Genomic DNA, 23203 nt, shown 5'->3' on the forward strand with positions numbered 1-23203 from the left:
GGAAGGGGGATGTTACATGCATATAGTGTTAAATAATGCTGCTTTTTAAAATTCTTTTTCAATCCATTGCCCTGGAACACCTCCAACCGCGATCTACCCTAAAGTTAATACCGATCTCAAGTAGGACTTAGTCGTTTTAATTTATGTTCATTATACGCCTTGGAAATAACAGATATAGGTATTTATGCTAGTGTTTTTGTTCCAGATTGACACCGTCATTTGCTGTCGTTCTTGCATTTACATCAACATTATTACGTTTTATTTCATCGGGGCCTTTAGTGCAGGTAATATTAACACGAATGGGTAATTTCAACCATTGGTTTATTGATTGTCTGAATTGCTCAAGATTGTACAACACTGGCACGAACTTACGAAAAACAGACTTAAGGACCTTGGTCATAGGTTCTAAATTGTATCGATTATCACGGAAATATGACATTCTATTGCTCAAATAATTTGCTTCTATATTAAGTGTAGGTATTCATACAGTGATAGGATTTGATTATATTGCTGTCCCTGTTTACTTAAAGATAATGTGTGCGATAACAGCATAAGATTCCAGCGTCACTGTAACCTTTGAGATTGGACTTTCAGTTGCTGGACTGGACAGAAATAGAGGATTGCCGGCGCTCTTGGATGTGGAATTTTTTCTATTTACGAAACTACAAATTCGATTCACAATGCATGCCTCAAACATGGTGAGTATTTTCATACAAAAATATCACGGCTTATTTGTGACTTTCGATTGATATGTTGGTAAAATAATTATTGCTATCTCTTCTTTTTCCAAAGAGATTGATAAGGATGACGTTATTTTTCTGTCTTTTGAAAATGGAAATTCCGAGTAAAACGCTGGTCAACCTGCGAGCGTACACCTTTGACTAAACTATTGCACAACTGTTTTGCGATTGTCGATTGTTTCGCACCCAACTGTTTAGTTGTAGTAGTAAAGCGCGACTAAACAGTTGTGAAATTGTTCAGTCAAAGATGTGCGCGCTCTAAACCTAAGTTCAAACAATGTTATTCAGTTCTTTTTGGTTAGTATTTTGCAAGTTTAACAGATTTTAAAATAAAAAAAAAATAAAATAATGTTTAATCCTTTTTGAATTTGAACATGGATTAGATATCATATTGTTTTGTTATTAATCACCACCATTTTACAAATGTTTTTTTTTTCATAATTTTGATTACAAATGTTTGTTCTGCTATGGAGGTTTTATTAAAAAAATAGCTGTTCCTGTGCGGCTTGATCCGCATAAAATTGTAAAAACTTTATTTTGTTTACATTTGTTAAACCTTGCTTCCTTAATATTGGCAGCTTTTAGTTTATGGTCTCTTTCCCACATGTTTGTATTTTTCCAATTTATTTACCCCCTAAGTTTAATAGCGTGAAAATGTATAGCCCAAAGCGTATCGTAATTGTAGGATTTTTTATTAAGGAAAGAATTATTCAAAAATATGCCGTGATTGCTGACATCCTACGCCACAAAGTAATGAGTGTTTACGCTTTATTATATTAGTATAAAAGTATAGATGTGTATAAAAATAGTTTATTTTTTCGCTAGGTATCTGGCTGCCGATTTACACTTGTACTGTGTAGGATTGGCAATATTTGTGTTAATCAGAAACTCGTACTGGAGAAATATTGTATTGGCGATGTTTTTCGCCGTTGGAGTTGTTGTAACAGGACTGGTGATATACTTCAACGACTTAACATTCCTGATGACGATATCACCTAGGTAATTATAATTTTTATTTATTAAAAAACATATAGAACACTAACATGCCTGTCTTCGTTTGTATGGCTTAAAAACAAAAGTAAAAAGCCTATATGTTCTTTTAGACTATGCTCTATATTATACAACGGGCGCACCTTTGACTAAACTATCGTACAACTATGCGATTGTCGATTGTTTCGCAGTCAACTGTTTTGTTGCACAACTAAGATCAAGTAGTGTAACCTCCATATAAGCTCATAGGAATCAAAGCGAGACTAAACAGCTGTGCAACTAAAAAGTTGTGCGACTAAATAGTCGTGCGACTAAAAAATTGTGTGACTAAACAGTCCAAGTTGTGCTCAAGCTCTCAGTCTGAAAAACTTTTAATGACAATGCAGTTTAACATAACGTTCATCTACGCACGCTCTGTAAAGAGACTGTTCATAACACTCATCAGAAGACCCAAAAGTCTTTTGTTAAAATATTTTTGTATTTTTTAGGATGTTAATGCAACTGTTTATAGAGGACACAGCTTATAACTATCTGTATATGGCATCCCACACTAATATTCCTAGTTTCGCGATTGGATTGGCTCTCGGAGCTCTCATACACAATTTGCAGAAAAAAGATTTCAATCTTGATAAATATAAGGTAACTAAATTTTATATGGACATCTCCTAAAATCTCATAATTTATTCCAAAATGTAACAGTGGTAGAGCCCGCTTTAACATCTTCGCACTGCAGGGCTCGCCCCCAGCAGTACTGGAAGAACACCACACAGAAACAGCAACAATATCATACAGAAAAAAGTCGTGAAGCAATTTCGCCTTTCGTCTGATGAGTGTGGTGCCGGAGGCCTAACTTTAGTCCCTATCTCTTTCCACCCTTTTCTTACCAGGAAAGGATGGGAAGGAAAAGTGGATTTGACGGTGGAGGAGACGCACAGGAAGTGGAAATGTCCTCTTTATGTGCGTCTCCTCCGTCAACTGTTATTTTATGAATCTCTTTGGTTGCAATATTTTATTATTCGTGTGATATTTCTAAGATAACTCTTAATTAAAATTAATTATGTTAGAGTTACAGTCGAGTTTTGTTTTAATTTAACTGTCTAAATACATGTTTACAGAAGCTTTTACCTATTTACTGGGCTACACTTCCTTGCTGTGTGGGAATGCTTCTTCTTAGCAGTCTTAACTATATGGACGGTCCTCCTTATCCCTTGTACATTCGCGTGGCATTCCAAACATTTCTGCGGCCTGTGCTGGGAACACTGTTTGCTACTTTAATTCTAGGCATGGTTTTTAAATTTGACAGTAAGTATTTAATCTATATCCATCTATACTTCTATTCTTTCGCCATTACAAAGGTAATTTATCTGCAAGAAACATAAGCTATTTTTTTAATTTCTCGAACGAAGTCGCGAGAAACAGCTAGTTTTTAATAAAAAGCTCTACATTTATGTGATGTTATATATAGTAAATATTTTCACGCTATTTAATTGAGGGGTAAATCATTTGTAAAAAAATGTCATGCGAGAAAGGCACAAAAGCCACGCAGGTAATTTTTAGCCAATGGTAAAGCCTTAAAGCATTTTAATTTGCAAATGAAGTTTTATGAAATATAAACAGTGTGATTAAGGGCGTGTCCCACCAAATCTTAAATTGTCTGATAACAATCCAACGTGTAAAATATGTGATGGAAATATCGGATTTTGATACCTTATTACAGTGACGTTTAAGCTATCTGAGCCTCTATCAGCCAGTGATGGGACAGGCCCTTAGTTTTTATGCCAATGAAGCAGCACGGGAATAGACTATATTTAAGTTATATTTTTGTATTCTCGGTTTTTTTTTCAGACTTTTATCGTGCTGTTTTTGAGTCGGACGGCTGGGCGTGGGTAGCGCGAGTATCATACGGAACGTATCTGATACATTTAGTCATTCTACGCATTGTTATAGGCAACTCAACGCAACCGTTTCGTATATCATTGTTAACAATCGTAAGTACACTTTTAGATAATTGTACTCTAAAATAGTGATGTTTTATTTAAATGTAAATTGGTAAAAATGTAGCGTCTCATAATGGCAAAAAAGTCTTGTATCGATTTAATAAGACAAATGTACAGTCGAGAAAAATAGTGATGTACAAAATGTCGCTTGAATTTGTACGCATTTTGACGACGGAACTATAAACAAAAGGCAGCTTTTAAACATGTATGAAAAAATTGTTGTATTCCGCTGATTGATTTTGATTATCCTTTCGCTTGCTCAACTCATTGCTATTAATTTTAAAGAGGTAAAGATTGACACGTTGATAGCTAAAGCTATTTCTCTTTACCCCCAAATTCAACGGAGCATTTTTGTAGAAAAAAAAAACATATTTTTTTGTGGTCATATCTTTGGAAATAAAATATCAATATGTTAATATGGATTAAATATGTTTTTTTTTTAATTAGATTATCGTCACACTGGACACTATTAAATTAAGGGTTTAGTGGTACACTACTGTTTTCCGCGACTGTATATTTAGTGGTCTTTGTACTATTTTTGTAATAACAGTAGATTTTTATTAATTTTACTTTATATTTTCTTTGACCATTCCAACTAAGCTGTAGGCTTGTGCTAGGATATGGTTCACGACAATCGAATGGCGGGATTCGAACCTTCGACCGCAAGATGGGTAGTCCGAACCCCAATTTTCATTCATTTTCATTTTTCATTTTCATTCGCGCGCACTATACTGAACAACTTAGTGTTTTAAAAAAAAATTTTTTCTTAGGTGCCAGTTTTAGGTATGGTAACAATATCATTTATTGCTGGGACTATAATTTGGTTAGTGATCGACGCGCCAGTAAACCAGTTAGTCAAGATTTGGTTGGAGACGCCGGCGAAGAAGCACAATAAAGTTAAGAAAAATGATAATATCGATGTTATCGTTGAAAAATTATAGCAATAGAGATGTTCATATAAATTATATAATCTAATAGTGGTAGAGCCCGCTTTAATATCTTCACACGAATGGGCCGGCTCGCCCGGTGTAATACCACGACCACACAGAAAACAGGCGTGAAGTGCAAGCAATTCCGCGTTTCGTCTGATGAGTGTGGTGCCGGAGACCTAATTTTAGTCCTTTTCTCTTTCCATCCTTTTCTTAAAAGGGAAAGGATGGGAAGGTAAAGTGGATTTGACGGTGGAGGAGACGCATTATGTGCGTCACCTCCACCGTCAATTAAAGGTAGGTAGCGCATCTGCAATTGCGGATGTTTATGTGCAGTGGTCGCTTTCCATTTCAGTGGATTCAGGTAGCCGCTTGCTCGTTTGCAAACCTTACCTTATATTATAAAAAAAAATCTAATGTTATTTATTTAATTTAAGAAATATGAAATATTAAACTTTAGGTGGAAAAGGATTTTGAGTTTTTTTTATGTGTTACTATTAAACTTAGAGGATATATAAAAAAAACACATTATTTTACTATTTTTTAATATTTACATTTGCATTTAAGCGTTTTTCTACATTACTAAGACTAGTTTATTGTTCTTTAAGTACTCTATAGTTTCTTAAAATATTATTTACTTAATAGTAATATTTATCACTGTTTTTAAAAGTTTTATCACTTCATCAAATTGAAATAAATAAGTATTATACTTATTAAGCACATGCTACTTAAGAATATATTTTTTCTAGCTTACATCTATTTGTACAAATTAATACACTATGAAAATATTCCTAGAATTATTTCTACAACAATAATCTCCATATATATCTTGTTCTATCACTGTAAAGGATCTTAGTTATAAGGGCTAATATACACGGTCGTGCTTCTTGAGTACAGTTAACTGGTTCGCCTATAAAATGATGCCTCGCAGCTACCCGTGTACAGCATCCCTAAGCGTGATTCCTTTCCCTCTTTGAAGGATCATTTTCAATGTCTTTCTTCACTTTGGCTAAAGGTAAAATTATTTTAGATAAAGCTATCGATGGTGCTTCTATCAGTAACCAGTATGGATAAGAAACCAAGTATGTAATCACTACTGTTCCCAGACATACTAAAACCTGAAAATAAAATAACAATTTAGTTGACGCCAGTAACAATAGAATCTAGGCAGGAATAAGCAGGCTTGTCCCCTTACTATGACCACACAGAAGACACGCGGCAAATGGAAATAATGCTGCACTATAATAAGTGTGAAGGAGGACTAACTTTAGATTCTCTTACTATCCTTTTCTTATGAAGAAGTGATTTGACCGAGAAGACACATAGAAAAGTGAAATATCAATACTATTATTATAATAAGGAAAGATTTGTATTTTTGTATGTATTGAAATAACTCGAAAACTACTGGACCAAAAAATTCTTTCACCATAAAAGCTACGTTATCACTGAGGAACAAAAGCTACGTTTTCATTGTTTTGTTTATTTCACGCGGACGAAGTAGCGAGCACCAGCTAATATATGTACTTCTCTTCTATTAAGGATAGGCAACACACCGTTTTTACCGTTATTTTTTACTATATGATCACGAAACAAGCGATTTTAGAGAATTGTTATTAATTCACTAGCTACCTTGTTAATGTCTATAAATGGAACTTACAATATGGGCTACTGACACGTGCATCAAAGTCGTTCGTGAGCCTGTCAACGTTCTTACAAAGAGTACGTGCAGAATGTAGGCGCAGTAGGAGACCCGAGCTGGTGACGCCCAGCCTTTCCATTCTAATATACCTCGGTACACATCTGAAATTTTAATCCTCATTTAGTATTCCTGTTTGTCCGTCGACAATTGGTCATTTATAGATATATAATAATATTTTCTTACTTTCTAATTTAAAGGCCATTCCAAAGACGATAACGCAAATGATCGAAGCAAATACAGGTTTGGCTATTCCAGAAAATATTGCTTTCAAGTAAATCGGAGCTTCGGTTTCGTAGAAATAAAACATAGATCCCGAAGGTAGAACTATGAGTATAGCTGGAAGTGTTGCCCAGTAAAGATATTTATATTTCTGAAATCAAAATATTAAAATTATTATGAATTAGTTTCCTGTAAAATATGTAATCAATAGAAACAATGATCAGGGAATCGATCCCACCAGCAAGTAATCGGAAATCCGTACTTTTAACTAATCTGTTAGCGTTTATGTTATGAAAAAAATAGTAAACATTTTAGTTTACCTTAAATCTATCAATACTGAAGTCGTTCTTCTGCAAGTGGTAGATCAACATTCCTAGACTGAGACCCATTATGTAACTTGCTAAGTTAGTGTGACCTCTTTTGTACGTGTGATTAAAAGTCGGATCCTTAACGAAGTAATCACGAACTAATCTGTAAAATTATCCATAAGTAGTCTTAGTTGCTAAAAGAATCGAGATAGAATGGATGTTTTGTATGAAAGAAGACAAACGTAATAAGACTAAAGAAGAAATATTGATGCTGCCGACCCTTTGTAGAGCAAAGCGTAGAGAGATGAAGATGAGGTATTCATAGTACTTATATTACAGAGGGGATATCCTCTAAAATAGAAGAAGAAAAGTTAAAACTAATGTTACCGTAATTCTCAAGTTGATACGTACTCTGGAGAAATGATCAATCCAGCGTCCAAGTTCTGGAAGTAAGTGTGACAGGCGGGGATGATGACGCTGACAACGAACAGCAAGGTGAGGACGACACGTCTGGCGACCGCCGTCGTCACCAAACAGAAGATTATAAGTCCAAGCACGTACAGCTGCATATCTGCTGCGATGTACCTGAAAATAAAATTACAAAGCTTTTAAAATTTACTATCAAATCTTAAACATTGTATGGTTCTTTTTCGATTACATAATTTAGGTGATAAGGCTAAGGTTATTTTTTATATGTTTATAAAATACTAGCTTTCGCCCGCAACTCCGTTCGCGTAGAATTAAAAAAAAAACAAAAGCAAGTAGTCTACTTGTGCTTACAATGTATCCTCTTGATCTAATCTCTACCTAATATCGTCGAGATCCGTTAAGCCGTTTAGGCTACAACCTCTATCAAACATCCATCTAAATTTTCGCAGTTATGATATTAGTAGAAAAGGAGTACGAGTACAAGTTTAGCATGGTACGGATATGTTATGAGGAGGGAAGTATGAAATGTTAACAGTGGTAGAGCCCGCTTCAACATCTTCGCACGAATGTGGCGGCTCGCCCGGTGTAATACCATGGTATTACCACATAGAAAATAGGCGTGAAGTGAAAGCAATACCGCGTTTCGTCTGATGAGTGTAGTGCCGGGAGCCTAGTCTTAGTCTAAGAGGAAAGGATGGGAAGGAAACCTGGATTTAACGGTGGAGGAGACGCATAGGAATGGGAAGTGTCCTCTTAACGCATCTGCAATGCGAATGTTTATGGGCAGCGGTCGCTTTACATTTCGGTGGATTCAGGTGGCTGCTTGCGTGTTTGTTATCTTCTGTTATAAAAAATGTAACAAGGAGAACTTTAATTTCGAATGTGGAGGGGAATACCGGTAGAGGTAGGCCAGTGCGTGAGAGATATCAAGAAGGGAGTAATCACTAAATAGATCGATATGGCGACAAAAACCTGGTGCATTAATACTACGTAAGTGGGATAAGGAAATGATTGGATAAAATTAAAATGTTTCTTTAATTATGTTTTATTATGCTATTAAAGAATTGTAAAACCAGTTTAAACTTGATAACAAAACAAATCTTATTGTATACGTATATGTCGATCATAAATTCAAATGTATGAAAAAAAAAATAGTTTAAAAGCCACATTGCAGAAGTCGATGTCCTTTTGTCATTTTGCTTAATTTTTTTTGTATTGAGTCAAGTTAATTCACGGAACATTAATCGATTATTCAAATTCGCATCATAAAATATCTCAAAGATATTTCCAATAAGCAATTCAATAAAACCATTAATGTTCAATCAAAGCAAGACGTAGAAGATATACGATAAGATAAAGAATTTAAAAACGACACATGTATAAAAACTGATTGGTTATTAAAAATAATTCTTATAACAAAATCTAGAATGAACAAAGTTAAAAATCCAATAAAAGTGGCCGAACGTAATCCTGATTCTAATTCACTTTGAGGATCAAGGAGAACTAAGGACACATAAAAAGCCTTGATTTAGGATTATTTCCAACCGTCACTCCGCTCAGTCCCCACGTGAGAATAAAAAGTTTCATCCGTCCCACTTCTTGCGTAGAAGGGACGATGGGAACTTATTTTTTTCATAGCGGTTCCATCTGTCACCTTATTGTTGATAGTGAGACTAAAAGGTGAGACGGTTGAAACGTTTTATTCTCACGTGGGGACAGAGCGGAGTGACGGCTGGAAATAATTCTTGATTTAGCTATAGATAACATTATGGAACTAGTCTAATCAGTTAGGCGATAATTAATTTAAAATATAATTACCATGTCTGAGGCATACATTGTGATTCGTCTATGTAATTGTTGAGGTAGATCAGGTTCAACCAGCCGTCTCGACGACAGTCTTTTACTTCCACGCCAACTGTGCTCTGTAAAATGAATACGACGTCAACCATACCGTGGTTTCAATGTCAGAAATATATGTTAAAAATCTTAAAGCATTGTTTCTCACATATTGACTATTCCAGATTTTGATTCAACGCATTTACGGCGATAGATAAAAGTCGAAAAATGTAAAATATTGAAAAAATTAAAACTAATCTTTACCTATACTGGTATAAGAAAGAGTAAAGATTTGTATTTTTAGATTTTTGTATGTATTTGATTCACACAAGGTCGATTGATGTGATGTGAGTAATATAGACTATATCTTGTATTGCTTTTTTAATTTCACGCGGGAGAAGTCGCGAGCAATAGACTTATAAAATTTACCTGCCAAAGTGGACCGGAACCAGCAAATCTTAACCATGTCGTCGTCACAGCGAGAACGACAGCGTACGATGGTGTCAGTCTGAAACATTTGAAATAACGATAAAACTATCAAGAATTTTAATCACAATGTTTAATAGGGAGCGCACACCCTTATACAAAACAGTTGTGCGATTGTCGATTGTTCCGCAGCCTTCAACTGTTTAGTTGCACAACTAAAAATCGAGTAGTGTGCACACCATATAAGCTGATAGGAATCAAAGCGAGACTAAACAGTTATTGTATAGTTTAGTCAAAGATGTGCGCGCTCAAAAAGTAGTATTAGAAACCTACCTTAACCATCGCAATATGATACCTTTTGGTATCATCGTCCATGTTATTTTTTGCTTCTCGGCTAACAATTCTAAATTATATGCGAACAGGCAACCGGACATTACAAAGAATGTCTGTACAACAAGCGCACCGTCGATGAATAAATGGCTGATTAGATTGTAATATTTCTGAAAAATAACAAGGCTTAATTTTATAATCCCCTAGTACCTCTGTATATAATAAATAAATAAATTGTATTTGTTATTACTTACTTTTTCGAAATTATGTGGATTTTCGGAACTAACCACAACTGGTAACAAGGAATGTTCAATGATGACAATAATAATTGACAGAGTCCTGCAAAAAAAAAACACACAAAATACATTTTAAAATCTGTCTATACATGGAATAAAGTTGCAGTGTCTGTTTGTAATATCAATAAAAATATTCCAGATTTCGGGAAGATGATGCATTTGCGTTGCTGATAACGAAAATCGCACTTAAAAAAATTTTGTCTGTCTGTCCACAAGCCGCTTTTGTTATGGGCAACCTCCAAAACGGGATGGATGGGTTGGGCCGATTTCGAGCAAACTTTCACTGAAGGGTACCTGACATAAACGGACATTAAAGTAATACTTTTTTTATCTTAATATGGCGCGGACGTAGCGGGTAACAGCTAGTAGTAAAAAAACAAAGCTTTCTCTGAAAATGTGATAAAATATTTCCTTGTGTAGTTATGTTTGTATATAAATTTTATGCGTTAATTAGATATGAACTTACCGTAATCCGTTAAACCCTTTGAGTCGTTTAAGTCGTGTCTCGGGGCCGTCAGCTGCGGGCGCCACTAACTTCTTCCAGTTACGTTTAATCGAGAAACATAAAAGTAATTTATTTCCTGGAAAGAGATACGAAATGTTAACGTTTAAAGACGACCTTATTCTAGTTATTATTTCGTTTATATCGGTGAATATGATTTTGTACTTCCATCTCTCATTACTATTTTAAATGTACTTGAAATGTTACCTTATTACCCAATATTAAAACATGTGAAGGTAATGCAAATGGTGTAATTACTTGTAATTAACAACAATTAAATTTGTATGACGGAAAGATCTATCATTTACTTACAACTAATTGCTATAAAAATATTTCATAACTAGATATTAATTTCAATGGATTTATAACCTTTAAAAATATTTAAATGCAATAATATTTTGTTTTCATTTGGTGATATATTTCGATTTCGTCACAAATTAAAATAATAATTAAATTGCATTTCAACATTTCCACAAACTCTTCGGATTTCTTAAATATTTGGTCTCTAACCTTTACAACTGAAATAATTAAATAAATTTTAAAAGGTTGATTTCACCACTTTCGCGATCGTTACTTTCAAAGTAATTTTAATTTATTGGCTACAAGTTACAAGATTTTAATTTTAGATTTAAATAATACATACCTTTCCTATCTTTGTTAGGAACATAGAAGAAATCGTACAGATTCCCAACAACGTGTAGCAACACTATAGACAGACAAATAACAGCAACGGCGATATCTCCAAAGTCTATATCCATTTTATTATCCAAATCGTTACAAAGAACTTCACTTGACAATTTGCTTTTCAAATTATATTCTGCCCATAGAGAATCATTGAGGCATCCCTCAAGGACCAATTTCAGGTCCGCAGAAGTATTCTGGCTGAGATAATCTTTGCAGGTTTTAGTGACGCAAATACCACGGTGTAATCTTGAATGGTTAAAGTGCATTTCTCTTCTTGCTGAATATTCCTAGAAATAAAATTGTTAAATCAAGACATGAAAAAGTGGAACCAATTACGCGTTTCGTCTGATGAGTGTGAGTGCCTGGGAAAAGTAGCATAAAAAGAGATGTAATCGTTTCTATGTTTCCCATTCTACGAAAATGATGAAGATGACTGCTTGCTCGTTTGTTGATATAAAAAAAAAAACCTATTGTAATTTTTTCTTTAAATGATTGTCTATTTTTCGATCGATCAAAAAGCCTTTTGTATTTGCAATCGTATAAAATTAATTAGTAGAGAAATAAAATATATAAAAACCGTATTTCAAATACCGGTTTTATTTGTCAGTAATACGTTTATTGGTTTGTTAAATTTTAAAACAATTTTAAAAACTTTAAACTCTAATCAATTTTATTCGAATTAATTGTTACTATTTTGTAGATATTTAGGTATTTCCTAGTAATCTCGATTAGTAATTGTACTTAAGATTAACATAGCAAGATTTCTTGTAAGGAAATGCATGAGGTGAGTTGCAGAATAATTAGAGGTAATATGCACATATTGTGCTGACGGAAACATAACCTTGAGTTTGCTAATATGAAAGTAAAACGTAACTAACATAAAAGTTTAAACATCTAGTGAATGTTTAAACTTGTATAATATAATGCAAGGAATGATTACATCCATAGAGTGAGAGCACACCTTTGACTAAACACCTGTTTAGTCACGCTTTTGTTCCTATGAGGTTATATGGAGGTGCGCACACTATTCGATTTTCAATTGTGCAACTAAACTGGACTTCGAAACAATTGAAAATCGCACAACAGTTAGCCCGCTTAGTGGAGGTGAACTTACATACGTCAAATATGCCCGATTAACGCCATCTTTTATTTCTTTGTCGGAACGTTATATATTTTTTTAAAGTGACTGTACAAATGTCAACGTAACTAAACAATTTAATTGAATGGAAAGCGAAGTGACCTTGACTAGAGTTTGTTAATCAATGTTTGTTGTAAATGCTGTAATATTTTACTTTAATAAGGTTAAAAAAAGATAAGGGAAGGATATTGATAAAGGGTCAGAAATGATCTCAAAAATTATGCATACCATATAGATCACAGTAGCCCGCTAAGCCTTCTAAATGTAGCACTAATACTGTCTAACATTTAAATGCCAGCTGTCATTATGTTGTAATCTCACCTGGATCATTGTCATCAACGGGTTGGCATCATCCGCGACAAGGGTCAGCTCCACCGCGCAGTAAACCCCGCCGGGCTCCTCCACGCACGGAGCATACGGTTCCAATCGGAACATTGGTGGCATTTTATTATATTCAGTATCTGAAAACATAATTAAAATCAGTTGCCAAAAGATGTTGTTGAAATGTGATGGTGTGACTGGCTAAATCAATAATTAGTACATTTATAAATTTACTAGCTGTTGCCCGCGACTTCGTCCGCGTGGTATCAGAAAACATACGATCTATATAAATAACAAAAAGCTACATTTCCTTTGGGAACCGGACATTTCTCGGGGATGAACCTTGTGATCCTTATGATCCCATGTGTACTCCAGACTTTGCTTTATATTTGTGCTAAATTTCAATAAGATATGTTGAACCGTTGCAGAATAATCGAGTAAATATTAAAAAACTAAATTAATGAATCCCACGGGAACCGTAACTATTCCCGGGATAAAAAGTAGCCTATGTGTTCTTCCAGACTATGGTCTAAACCTGTGCCAAATTTCATGGAGATCCGTTCAGCCGTTTAGGCTACAAACGCTAACAAATATCCATCCATCCATCCATCCATCCATCCATCCATCTATCCATGTAAACTTTCGCATTTATAATATTAGTAAGATAAATGTATTGTAAAGTAAAAAATCATAATTGATATTGTGAAGCGAAGATTCTAGATGGCATTTTATCGTCGACAATTTAAATTAAAATGCGTAAGGTTTTTATATATTAGTTTTTATGATTTTATTAGTCAATAATGTTATATTTTAAATCACTTCCTACTGTCCTTGGTAACAGTTTTTAATTCTTAAACATTGAACAAACGGAAAGTTTTAAAGTCTGAATTAAATAAATGCTAATGAGTATTTACGTGTTTTAGGTTGTTGACCTCATGACATCTCTACTGGAACGGTCTATTTGTTATGATAATCGATCTTAAATTAATAAAAATATACTTCAACAGAAGATGAGTCTATAGTTACAGCTCTGATGGTTATATTTTAATTAGGTAATAAAGATAACGTACTTACATATATTAATACTAATTTGAAAAGCGTCAAACATCTTTAGGAGCTTTTGAACAGCTGTTATTACGCAGTTACTTATAACTTAAAAGCGTTAATTTTAAGACATTCTATGTTTTAACAGTGGTAGAGCCCGCTTTAGCATCTTCGCACAAATGGGCCAGTTGGCCTGGTGCGATATCTCGACTACACAGAAGACAGGCGTGAAGTGGAAGCAATTCCGCGTTTCGTCTGATGAGTGTGGTGCCGGAGGCTTAATTTTTGACCCTTTCCCTTTCCACCCTTTTCTTAAGAAGAAAGGATGGAAGGGAAAAATGGATATGACGGTGGAGGAGACTCATAGGAAGGGGAAATGTCCTCTTTATGTGCGTCTCCTCCTCCGTCAATTAAGTATAGGCAACGCATCTGCAATTGCGGATGTTTATGGGAAGCGGCCGCTTTCCATTTCGGTGGATTCAGGTCGCCGCTTACTCGTTTACCACCTTATATTATAAAAAAATGTAAGAAAGTTCTCTTTTAAGTATAGAAATCTCTAAAGGTAATCTCAGAAATTTTAACTCAAAGCAGTGGTAGACAACATAACATTTGTTGCACGAATCGGCTCGTTCATCTTTCATCGTAACCCCGTCGGATAAGTCTATGATAATCAAAATATGTTCAATAGCAAAATAGCAATCGAAGTCATAACGTAAATATTAACTTTGTTTCAGATGTTGGTTCGTCGGAGGTAAACAAGTATTTTAACGTTTTAAAGAAATTATCTCAACTCGCTGATTCATAAGTAAAAATTTCCGTCTTCTATTTAACAAATAGGATTTAAATGCAAATGTTTAGTGACAAACGACGCTTTGACTACCAATTCATACTACCAGGTGTCGGTCGTGGTTATGCAAAACAAGTTAATCTTTTTTTCTAAATTCTTAAAGTTACAGATGGATTGTCCCGATAAGATAGCAGTGGTTGTTCTTTTTTATATTATAAGGTGGAAAACGAACAAGAAGTCACCTTAATCCGCCTTAAATATGCACAATTGCAGATGCACTGCCTACCCTTAACAGCTGGAAACGTACGTAAACAGGATATCTCCTCTTCCTATACGTCTCCTTCATCTCCAAATCTACTTTCCCTTCCCATCTTTTCTTATAAGAAAAGAATGGAAAGAGAAAAGGAATAGGCTAAGCCTCTGGTACTAATGTACATAAAGTAGAGCAAAGTAAGGTGGCGGCTGTTAGTTAATCAGGTCATCAAGATGCCATGACCAGTTTAAAAAGATTGCAGCAAAGAAGAACATAGTTAATTATTCTATTATGTTTAAAAAAAATATTATGAAAACAAAGTAAAAAATACGGAAATCTTTTGGTTTTATTTGTTTTGGTTGGTTTTGAAAACTAAGCAATTTTTTTTTATTTATAATATATTTTGTTATCAAGGAATCTATGGTAAAAAAAATACACGTAATTTCCGTACACCCTGAAATTAAATTATGATTTAATTCTTTTTTGTTAGTAAAAACTTAAGCAAAGCTTCTCTAGCTTCTATAAAAACTGTACTAATGTGAATATTATCTATTTCAAAGGAAAAAATTAACACATTTTATTGAATGCATAATATTTAAATACGGAATTATGTTGAATAATGTTATTCTGTCTGCAGTGTAAATCCATTTGTTATTTCAAGGTTATGTTTTCTGAATCACCTTTTATCTATACGTGAACGCCTATCATTATTTAAGTTTTTTTCAATGTCATTTTAATGAAGTTAAATATTTATGATGGAGGATTTTGTCACTTTGTTATTGAAAGTTCGAGAATCTTTTCAAGAGAGTCTTATTATAAGAGTGTGCGCACATGAAATAAAACTCGCTTTGAATTCTATAAGCTTATATGGAGGTGGGCACACTACTTGTTTAATCATGCAACTAAATAGTTGAATTGGCTGCGAAACAATCGACAATCGCACAACATCTGTGCGATATTTTAGTCAAAGGTGTGCGCCTGCTCTAAATCATTTTAACAATTTTAAAATGGTGTTTGGTATACTTTTAGCTATATTAATATTGTAAAGAAAAAAATGTATATTTATGTGTAGAATAATATCTAAAACTTGTGTTCTTATTTTAAAAAATCTTTCACCATTAAAAAGTTACATTATCACTGAGTACGATAGGCTATATTAATTTACGAGCTGTTGCCCGCAACTTTGTCCGCGTGGTATGAGAAAACATAAGAAATATATAAATTACAAAAAGCTACGTATCCCTCGGGAACCGGACATATCTCGGGGATGAAGCTTATCCCATGTGTACTCCAGACTTTGTTTTATATCTGTGCCAAATTTCAATAAGATATGTTGAACCGTTGCAGAATGATCGAGTAAACATTAAAAAACTATATTAATGAATCCCACGGGAACCGTAACTTATCCCGGGATAAAAAATAGCCTATGTGTTCTTCCAGACTATGCTCTATACCTGTGCCAAATTTCATGGAGATCCGTTCAGATGTTTAGGCTACAAACGCTAACAAACATCCATCCATCTAAACTTTCGCATTTATAATAGTAAGATAAAGGTTACTCGATTTTTTTAATTCCGCAAGGACAAAGTCGCGAGCAACAGTTAGTACAAAATACACATTAGTTGTATGGAACTTAAAACAAACTCATTGATTTTAACTAAAAATAAAAACCAATAGTAATTATTTTAACATTCTTGAAGTTCAATTTTTCTTCTCGTGGTTTATTTTTCTGAGATCAGGTACTTCATGTTTGTTGTATTTCCCCAGAATGTTTATAAGTTGTGAATATTTAAATTCCAATACTTTTTACGCACACAGTATCAGTAAATTTTAATCATGCTTCATACTAATATTATAAATGCCAAAGTTTAGATAGATGGATGTTTGTTAGAGTTTGTAGCCTAAACGGCTGAACAGATTTCGTTGAAATTTGGTACAGATGTAGAAGATAGTCTGGAAGAACACATAGGCTATTCACTTTTGTTTTTTTAATTCCATTCGGGCGGAGTCGCGGGCGAAAGCTAGTCTACCATATGTTACAAAAAATGCAGTGTGTGTTCTAATAAAGAGAGATTGCTATTATCCTCAAATACAAATAAGTCACTTCTGCCTACCCCTTTGAATAGTAAACATTAATTGTTAACATAAAAACTAAGGTTAGACGAGCTATTACCCTTGCAATATAACCTACTAGCTTTCGCCGGCGACTCCGTCTGAATAGAATTAAAAAAGTGAAAAGTCTATGTGTTCTTCCAGACTATCCTCTAAGTCTATGCCAAGTTTCATCGGGCTTCGTTCAGCCGTGTAACTCTGACAAACATCTATGAATCCATCATTGTAATTCCCTTACACTCGCACCGTATAAAACCCTCACGATACAGGCCTGGTCTAGAGTGAGGGTGTTAGTATTTTCGCAAAGTGATTTGAGAAATAAGAGATAAAGTAAGCTAGGACATAGATTAAATACTAGACATAGATTCTAGTACTTTTGAAATAAACTACATATTTATTTCATTTTATTGTTTCAAAGTTCAAGTACTCAATGTTCAAGTGGACCTCTTTGAAAATTTTTACATACATTACAATGTTGATGCATTGCAATGTACTTTTAGTTACTAAATGATTGTCAAACCGGTATGCGGTGGTATGCAATACAAAAAATAATTACCAATCCAAATAATATCAAAGAGGAAAGAAAATAGGCCTAATTTAAGTCCCTTTCTCTTTACCACCCTTTTCTTATACGGAGAGGATGTGAAAGGGAAGTGGATTTGACGGCGGAGGAGATGCATAAGAAGGGGAAATATCCTCTTTTTGTGCGTTTCCTCCTCCGTCGTATAAGGGAAGGCAACGTATCTGCAATTGTGGATGTCTGTGGGCAGCGGTCGCTTCGCCATTTTAGCGGATTCAGGTGGCCGCTTGCTCGTTTGCCACTTTATGTTATAAAAAAAAAAGTTTTTCATTAAAATTGAATTCATTTTGCATATTGTTGTTTTCACATCTTCAGCAGTTTTTTTCAACATCTTTGTTGATTTAAGAATGCATAAGACAATCAGAATATGGTACAACTAATTCTAAATTCAAGGTTTCTTTATTTACATTAAGAATTTTTCCAAATAATCTTATTCTACGTGTTTTGAACTATTTCCGTCGTATTGAGAAGGTTACGCAAGATTTATTACACGAATATGTCAAATAGTTTGCGGTTTAATCAACTCCAAGTTAACATTGAACTGACCGATAAACGATCTGAGTAAAGTTTCCTAAATACTTGGACTTGCATTCAAGTAAGTTATTTTTAGTTTTTTTCAAAAGATACTTTATTAAACACTAATTATAATTGATATTTAAAAATTCCAGTAATTTTCATTATGAAATTATTTTGGGTAAAATAAAAAAGTCTAAATAAAGTAACAGTTCAAGTATTTATTTTGTTGTTTTATTAAAGTCATTAGATCATAGGTACTTAGGGTTTTATTATTAACTAGCTTTCGCCCGCGACTCCGTCTGATTAGAATTAAAAAGACACAAAGTAAGTAGCCTATGTGTTCTTCCAGACTATCCTCTTCATCTTTGCCACATTTTATCGAGATCCGTTCAGCCGTTTAAACTACAAACTCTAACAAACATCCATCCATCTAAACTTTCGCATTTATAATATTACTATGAAGTATGATGAAATCTGATTTTTGTATTAACAATACAAATTACCGATTACTAAGTCACTTTTAACGTCTTTTAATTAATTTAAACAAAGTACTTGGCACATATTTTATTTATTCTAAATACAAATACAATGTTTGATGATGCATTGTTTTCAATTTAGCAATGCAAATTTCTACGTAAAAATCAAACATAAACCTTGATAAAAACCTAATAGACGTTGACAAATCGGGCTAATACCATATTTGTACGACTTGAAAGGAATTAAATGCACATTACGATGAGTCCGAAATTGTATTTTATAGCAACATTATGATAAATTCTTTCAATGTTATTTGCGGGAAAACCCCCGTTATTTTAAACTTGCTTTTTCCGTGAGGCAATTCCATCTTACTCTTACTAATCCTTCTAATATTATAAATGCGAAAGTTGAGATGGATGGATGTTAGTTAGAGTTTGTAAACGGCTGAACGGAGATCGATGAAATTTGGCATATACGTAGAGGATAGTCTGGAAGAACACATAGGTTACTAACTTTTATTTCATGAACTCCACGCGGACGAAAGCTAGTACATTAAAAAGAAACATGTTTCATTATTTACACTTGTAAAACTTTCAATAATGTCAAAATTAAAATGCGCAAATAACAACGAAGGACATTGTCTAAGAGTACCGTTACCATGACAACCTTGCTTTGATACTAACGGATGAGTTTTAGTCCCTCCTGCATGACAATTTTTGCAATTTATTTACCCCTAAATTGAATAGCGTGAAAATACAGCATATCGCATATCGTAAGTGTAGGGTTTTTTGTAATTAATTTAATTTGAAATTGAATTTAAAAAATATGCTGTGATTGCTGACATCCTACGCCACAAAGTAATGTGTGTTTACGCTTTATTGTACTAGTATAGATAACGAATACCATCCCAGATATTCAATTAAAATACCATTTATTCTATAAAAGGATACTTTATTATATCACGAATTGATTTATATTCATTAGTCATCTATGTAAATATTCTAGAATGTAATTGATTGCCAAAAAAACTAACACGACATTAAATTAAACTAGAATATAATGCGGATTTTCACGGAAGGAGATTCCGTGGACGTACTTATGACTGTAAGTCACGCGTCATATACTAATTCGAATCAAGCCAATATAAACCCGACTTAATAACTAGTTGATCCAATTAATTACTTATTGGTTTTGTTCACAAGAAAACCAGAAACAGTGACAAAACAAGTCTGAGGTAACAAAACGTAAAAACGGTACGCAAAAGTCTAGTAGTAACTCGCGGTTTTACACGCATCCGTTTCCTTTTTCTTTAATATATTTTTTTTAATTGATTCTCAGTATATTTCACGTATTTATAGTAGAATTGTTTTTATTACGGGATACCATAGTCCTTTACACCATGACTCAAGAGTCTTACGCATTTCGATTTACATTACATTTAAAACATTACTTGTGAGGGCTTACAAATTTTGGCCAATAAATAATTGAGTATTTAATCAAAATTATACATATTTATGTTAAAAATTACGTTGACGTCCATATCAGTCCGCGGTAATCAGAGTTAAACGCGTGTTTAAGAAAACAGTTATTCCGCCTCCCATAAACATTCACAATTGCAAATGTGTCACCTAATTTTAATCGACAGAGAAGACGCACAGAAAAAGACGATACGTCCCCATACGCCACCTTTTTCTTCTCTCATCCTCTTCCCATCTTTTCCTTATAATAAAAGGGTGGAATGAACTAAAATTAGGCCTCCAAACTTGTTTCTACATGACGCCTGTCTTCTGTGTGGTCGTGGTATTGCACCCAAACGAGCAACAGACGTTATTGCCGTCTACCACTATTAGATTGTATACATGAAATATAAAAGGGCACAAAGTAATAAAAAATGTTTTGTGTATTTCATCATTTAGAGGACATTAGTTTTGTAATAAATATGTTAATTTATTTGTATATAGGCTAATTTAACTTCCGGACTGAAGGTCGATAATACATGAGGGTCACTATAATATTGCGTGTTAAATACATTTGTTTACGTGTAAATTTCTATTTCTCCTTGCCTCTTTTTTGACTTCCCAAAAGAAGAAGGTCAATTCGTCTGTATGTTTTTTACGTGTGTTAGGGCATAACTCCGCCCGTAGTGAGCCGATTTTGAAAATTATTTTTAAGTTTTAAACTTTTTTTTTTATAATATAAGGTTTGCAAACAAGCAAGCGACCACCTGAATCCACCGAAATGGAAAGCGACCGCTGCCCATAAACATCCGCATTTGCAGATGCGTTGCCTACCCTTAATTGACGGAGGAGGAGACGCCCATAAAGAATTTTCCCTACCTATGCGTCTCCTCCACCGTCAAATGCACTTTTCCTTCCCATCCTTTCCTCTTAAGAAAAGGGTGGAAAGGGAAAGGGACTAAAATTAGGCCTGCGGCACCACACTCATCAGACGAAACGAGGAATTGCTTCCACTTCACGCCTGTTTCTGTGTGGTCGTAGTATTACTGGGGGCGAGCCGGCCCATTGGTGTGAAGATGTTAAAGCGGACTCTACCACTGTTAAATAAGTCAAATTACATGGTAAATTTTAATGCAGTTTTTTTTTAATTATCATATGTCAAAACTTACTCATTTTTATCTATCGGTAGTGAATTAATTGGACATATGCAAATCAATATTTTTGCAACTTTTTCAAATATTTAACCTTCAATATGTTAAATAAAACGTTACACTTGTATTATATCTTGCACACATTTAAATGAAAGTAAGTAAGTAATTCACGCAAAATTTTTTCATCTAAAGTACAGTCATCTGAAAATATATGTAGCTGTTGCTCGAAAATTCGTTCGCGCGGTATTAAAAAGTAATAAAAAACATGGCCTGTGTTACGCATAGATAAATAACCTTTCTAACAGTGAAAGAATTTTTAAAATCGGCCTAGTAGTTTTTGAGTTACTTCAATAAAACAATAAAAAACATAAATATTCCCTCTTCATAATACTACTAGTATAGAAGTATAGATTTACAAAACTTGTATAAATAAACATTAGACACGTGTTATTAAAACTGAAGGCTTTTAGAAGTTACTAAAGTTTTAAATGCATACATATTTATGTAGCTGACTGTACTTAATACCATTACTTCTCAAAAAGGAAAATGTCATCTAGTGGTATTTATTATGTTTCGATATGTAAAACTACGTCAACGTGATAAAAAAGCTACTAAAAGTGCGACGCATTTATTATATTAATAATGGTACATACAACTTTTAAATCAAAAGTTTGAAAAATATTGTCGTGTTATACAAAAACGTAAATGAAACATTATTGGCATGTTTTAACTAAAAATAAACTAATAAATTAAAAGCAAAAACATTATAATTAACTAGCTGTTCCCGTGCTATTCATCCGCCCAAAATTATGAAAATTTTATTTTATTGTTTACATGTGTCAAATTATCAATTGCAACTGTCAAAATAACATGACATTATGACAAACCATGGCAACCTTGCTTCCTTGATGTTGGCAGCAACTTATAATCTCTTTCCCACATTAGGGTTTTTATCCAAAATATTTACCCCTTAAGTTTAATGCCGTGAAATCTATAGCCTAAAGCGTGACGTAAGTGTAGGGCTTTTTATTAAAAAAAAAATTATTTAAAAATATGCTGTAGTTGCTAGCATTAGGCAACAAAGAAGTGTGTGTTTACGCTTTATTATAATAGTATAGATTGATGATATTTATTGTTTTGTTAATTAATAAATAAAATTTGTAATAAATATTTTAAATTATCACATAGATTAAAAAAAGAATTATTTTTCTACAGATATAAATGGATAAATTAAAAAAGAAATTTACGTACCATTTAATTCGTATATAATCGCAAATCCGCCGTCCAGAAAAAACAAAAAGATTAAAAATAATTCAATCATATTGAATAATTCACAATACTTTCACAATATTAAATAGACCAGGACCACTATAACACATCTGTTCAGGACTATTGTATGTTTTTAAATGAGTCAAGAATAAAATATATTTACATTTGAAAAGATACTAAACGGAGTATGCGTAACGAACTAGTTTATTCAAATAACTTTATACGGCCGCTAGGATACTGCAGAATTGAATTCACTAGTCATGTCCCCGACTTCGCTCAGTAACGAACGCATTGGACGCGGAAATAAAGTCTACATTAAAAATAATGTCTATGAAAGCGTAAGTAAAAATTTCCATTAAACATTAAAAAAAGACACAAACTTTCTCTGAAGTCCTAAAAATAATTATATTATGTTTACAGAGTATAAAACAAAGTCATTCTCGCTTTCTGTCTCTATGTCTGCTTAGATCTATAAAACTATGTAAAGGGTTTTAGTGCATTTTTAAAAATAAAGAGGGATTCAAGAGCAAGCTTTATATGTTAAATACGTATACATAGTAAATAAATATTGTTATGTTTAGAGGTTTTTATTGCGATGTAAATAAACACATTATCGTATCAGCATTGGACCCGTACGAAGCCGGGTAGGGTGGATAGTATCAAAATATATTAAAAGAGACCCAATTTTTGGGAACAAACTTAAACACATTGAT

The 23203-nt window shown here is 33.6% G+C and overlaps 4 protein-coding genes across 4 annotated transcripts in view; 1 reads left to right on the forward strand and 3 right to left on the reverse strand.

Annotated features, from left to right (window-relative positions):
- LOC106102072 (nose resistant to fluoxetine protein 6-like) overlaps positions 1-4668 on the forward strand; it is a 16916-nt gene extending 12248 nt beyond the window's left edge. The window contains exons 6-10 of the mRNA XM_013281478.1: positions 206-412; positions 582-698; positions 1566-1739; positions 2219-2369; positions 4498-4668. Of these exons, the coding sequence (XP_013136932.1) occupies positions 206-412; positions 582-698; positions 1566-1739; positions 2219-2369; positions 4498-4668 (820 nt within the window). The remainder of the gene's footprint in view (positions 1-205; positions 413-581; positions 699-1565; positions 1740-2218; positions 2370-4497) is intronic.
- A 917-nt stretch (positions 4669-5585) lies between these two features.
- On the reverse strand, positions 5586-6698 carry LOC106102302. The gene is made up of 3 exons (XM_013281726.1): positions 6539-6698; positions 6314-6456; positions 5586-5774 (listed from the first exon to the last, which is right to left on the reverse strand). The coding sequence occupies exons 1-3, from the start codon at positions 6660-6662 to the stop codon at positions 5607-5609; spliced, it is 435 nt and encodes a 144-aa protein (XP_013137180.1). The 5' UTR covers positions 6663-6698; the 3' UTR covers positions 5586-5606.
- A 187-nt stretch (positions 6699-6885) lies between these two features.
- LOC106102073 (nose resistant to fluoxetine protein 6-like) lies at positions 6886-10007 on the reverse strand. The gene is made up of 5 exons (XM_013281479.1): positions 9907-10007; positions 9577-9655; positions 9130-9233; positions 7294-7467; positions 6886-7045 (listed from the first exon to the last, which is right to left on the reverse strand). The coding sequence occupies exons 1-5, from the start codon at positions 10005-10007 to the stop codon at positions 6886-6888; spliced, it is 618 nt and encodes a 205-aa protein (XP_013136933.1).
- Positions 10008-11300: 1293 nt separating this feature from the next.
- LOC106102074 lies at positions 11301-22548 on the reverse strand. The gene is made up of 3 exons (XM_013281480.1): positions 22473-22548; positions 12845-12984; positions 11301-11672 (listed from the first exon to the last, which is right to left on the reverse strand). The coding sequence occupies exons 1-3, from the start codon at positions 22540-22542 to the stop codon at positions 11301-11303; spliced, it is 582 nt and encodes a 193-aa protein (XP_013136934.1). The 5' UTR covers positions 22543-22548.
- Between the last annotated feature and the right edge of the window lie 655 nt (positions 22549-23203).

This window comes from Papilio polytes, unplaced genomic scaffold (assembly GCF_000836215.1).
Source record: "Papilio polytes unplaced genomic scaffold, Ppol_1.0 DF823923.1, whole genome shotgun sequence".
In the NCBI taxonomy this organism is placed as follows: Eukaryota; Metazoa; Arthropoda; class Insecta; order Lepidoptera; family Papilionidae; genus Papilio; species Papilio polytes.

Coding starts and splice junctions, on each gene's coding strand:
- LOC106102302 (XM_013281726.1), bottom strand. CDS start 6,662: ATGTTTTATTTCTACGAAACCGAAGCTCCGATTTACTTGAAAGCAATA. Junction 6,457..6,538: donor AATGGCCTTTAAATTAGAAA/GTAAGAAAATAT, acceptor TTAAAATTTCAG/ATGTGTACCGAGGTATATTA. Junction 5,775..6,313: donor ACGTGTCAGTAGCCCATATT/GTAAGTTCCATT, acceptor TTTTATTTTCAG/GTTTTAGTATGTCTGGGAAC.
- LOC106102073 (XM_013281479.1), bottom strand. CDS start 10,007: ATGTCCGGTTGCCTGTTCGCATATAATTTAGAATTGTTAGCCGAGAAG. Junction 9,234..9,576: donor GTTCCGGTCCACTTTGGCAG/GTAAATTTTATA, acceptor TTCATTTTACAG/AGCACAGTTGGCGTGGAAGT. Junction 7,468..9,129: donor CAATGTATGCCTCAGACATG/GTAATTATATTT, acceptor TTTTATTTTCAG/GTACATCGCAGCAGATATGC.
- LOC106102074 (XM_013281480.1), bottom strand. CDS start 22,542: ATGATTGAATTATTTTTAATCTTTTTGTTTTTTCTGGACGGCGGATTT. Junction 12,985..22,472: donor GATTATATACGAATTAAATG/GTACGTAAATTT, acceptor TTATGTTTTCAG/ATACTGAATATAATAAAATG. Junction 11,673..12,844: donor CGTTGATGACAATGATCCAG/GTGAGATTACAA, acceptor TTTTATTTCTAG/GAATATTCAGCAAGAAGAGA.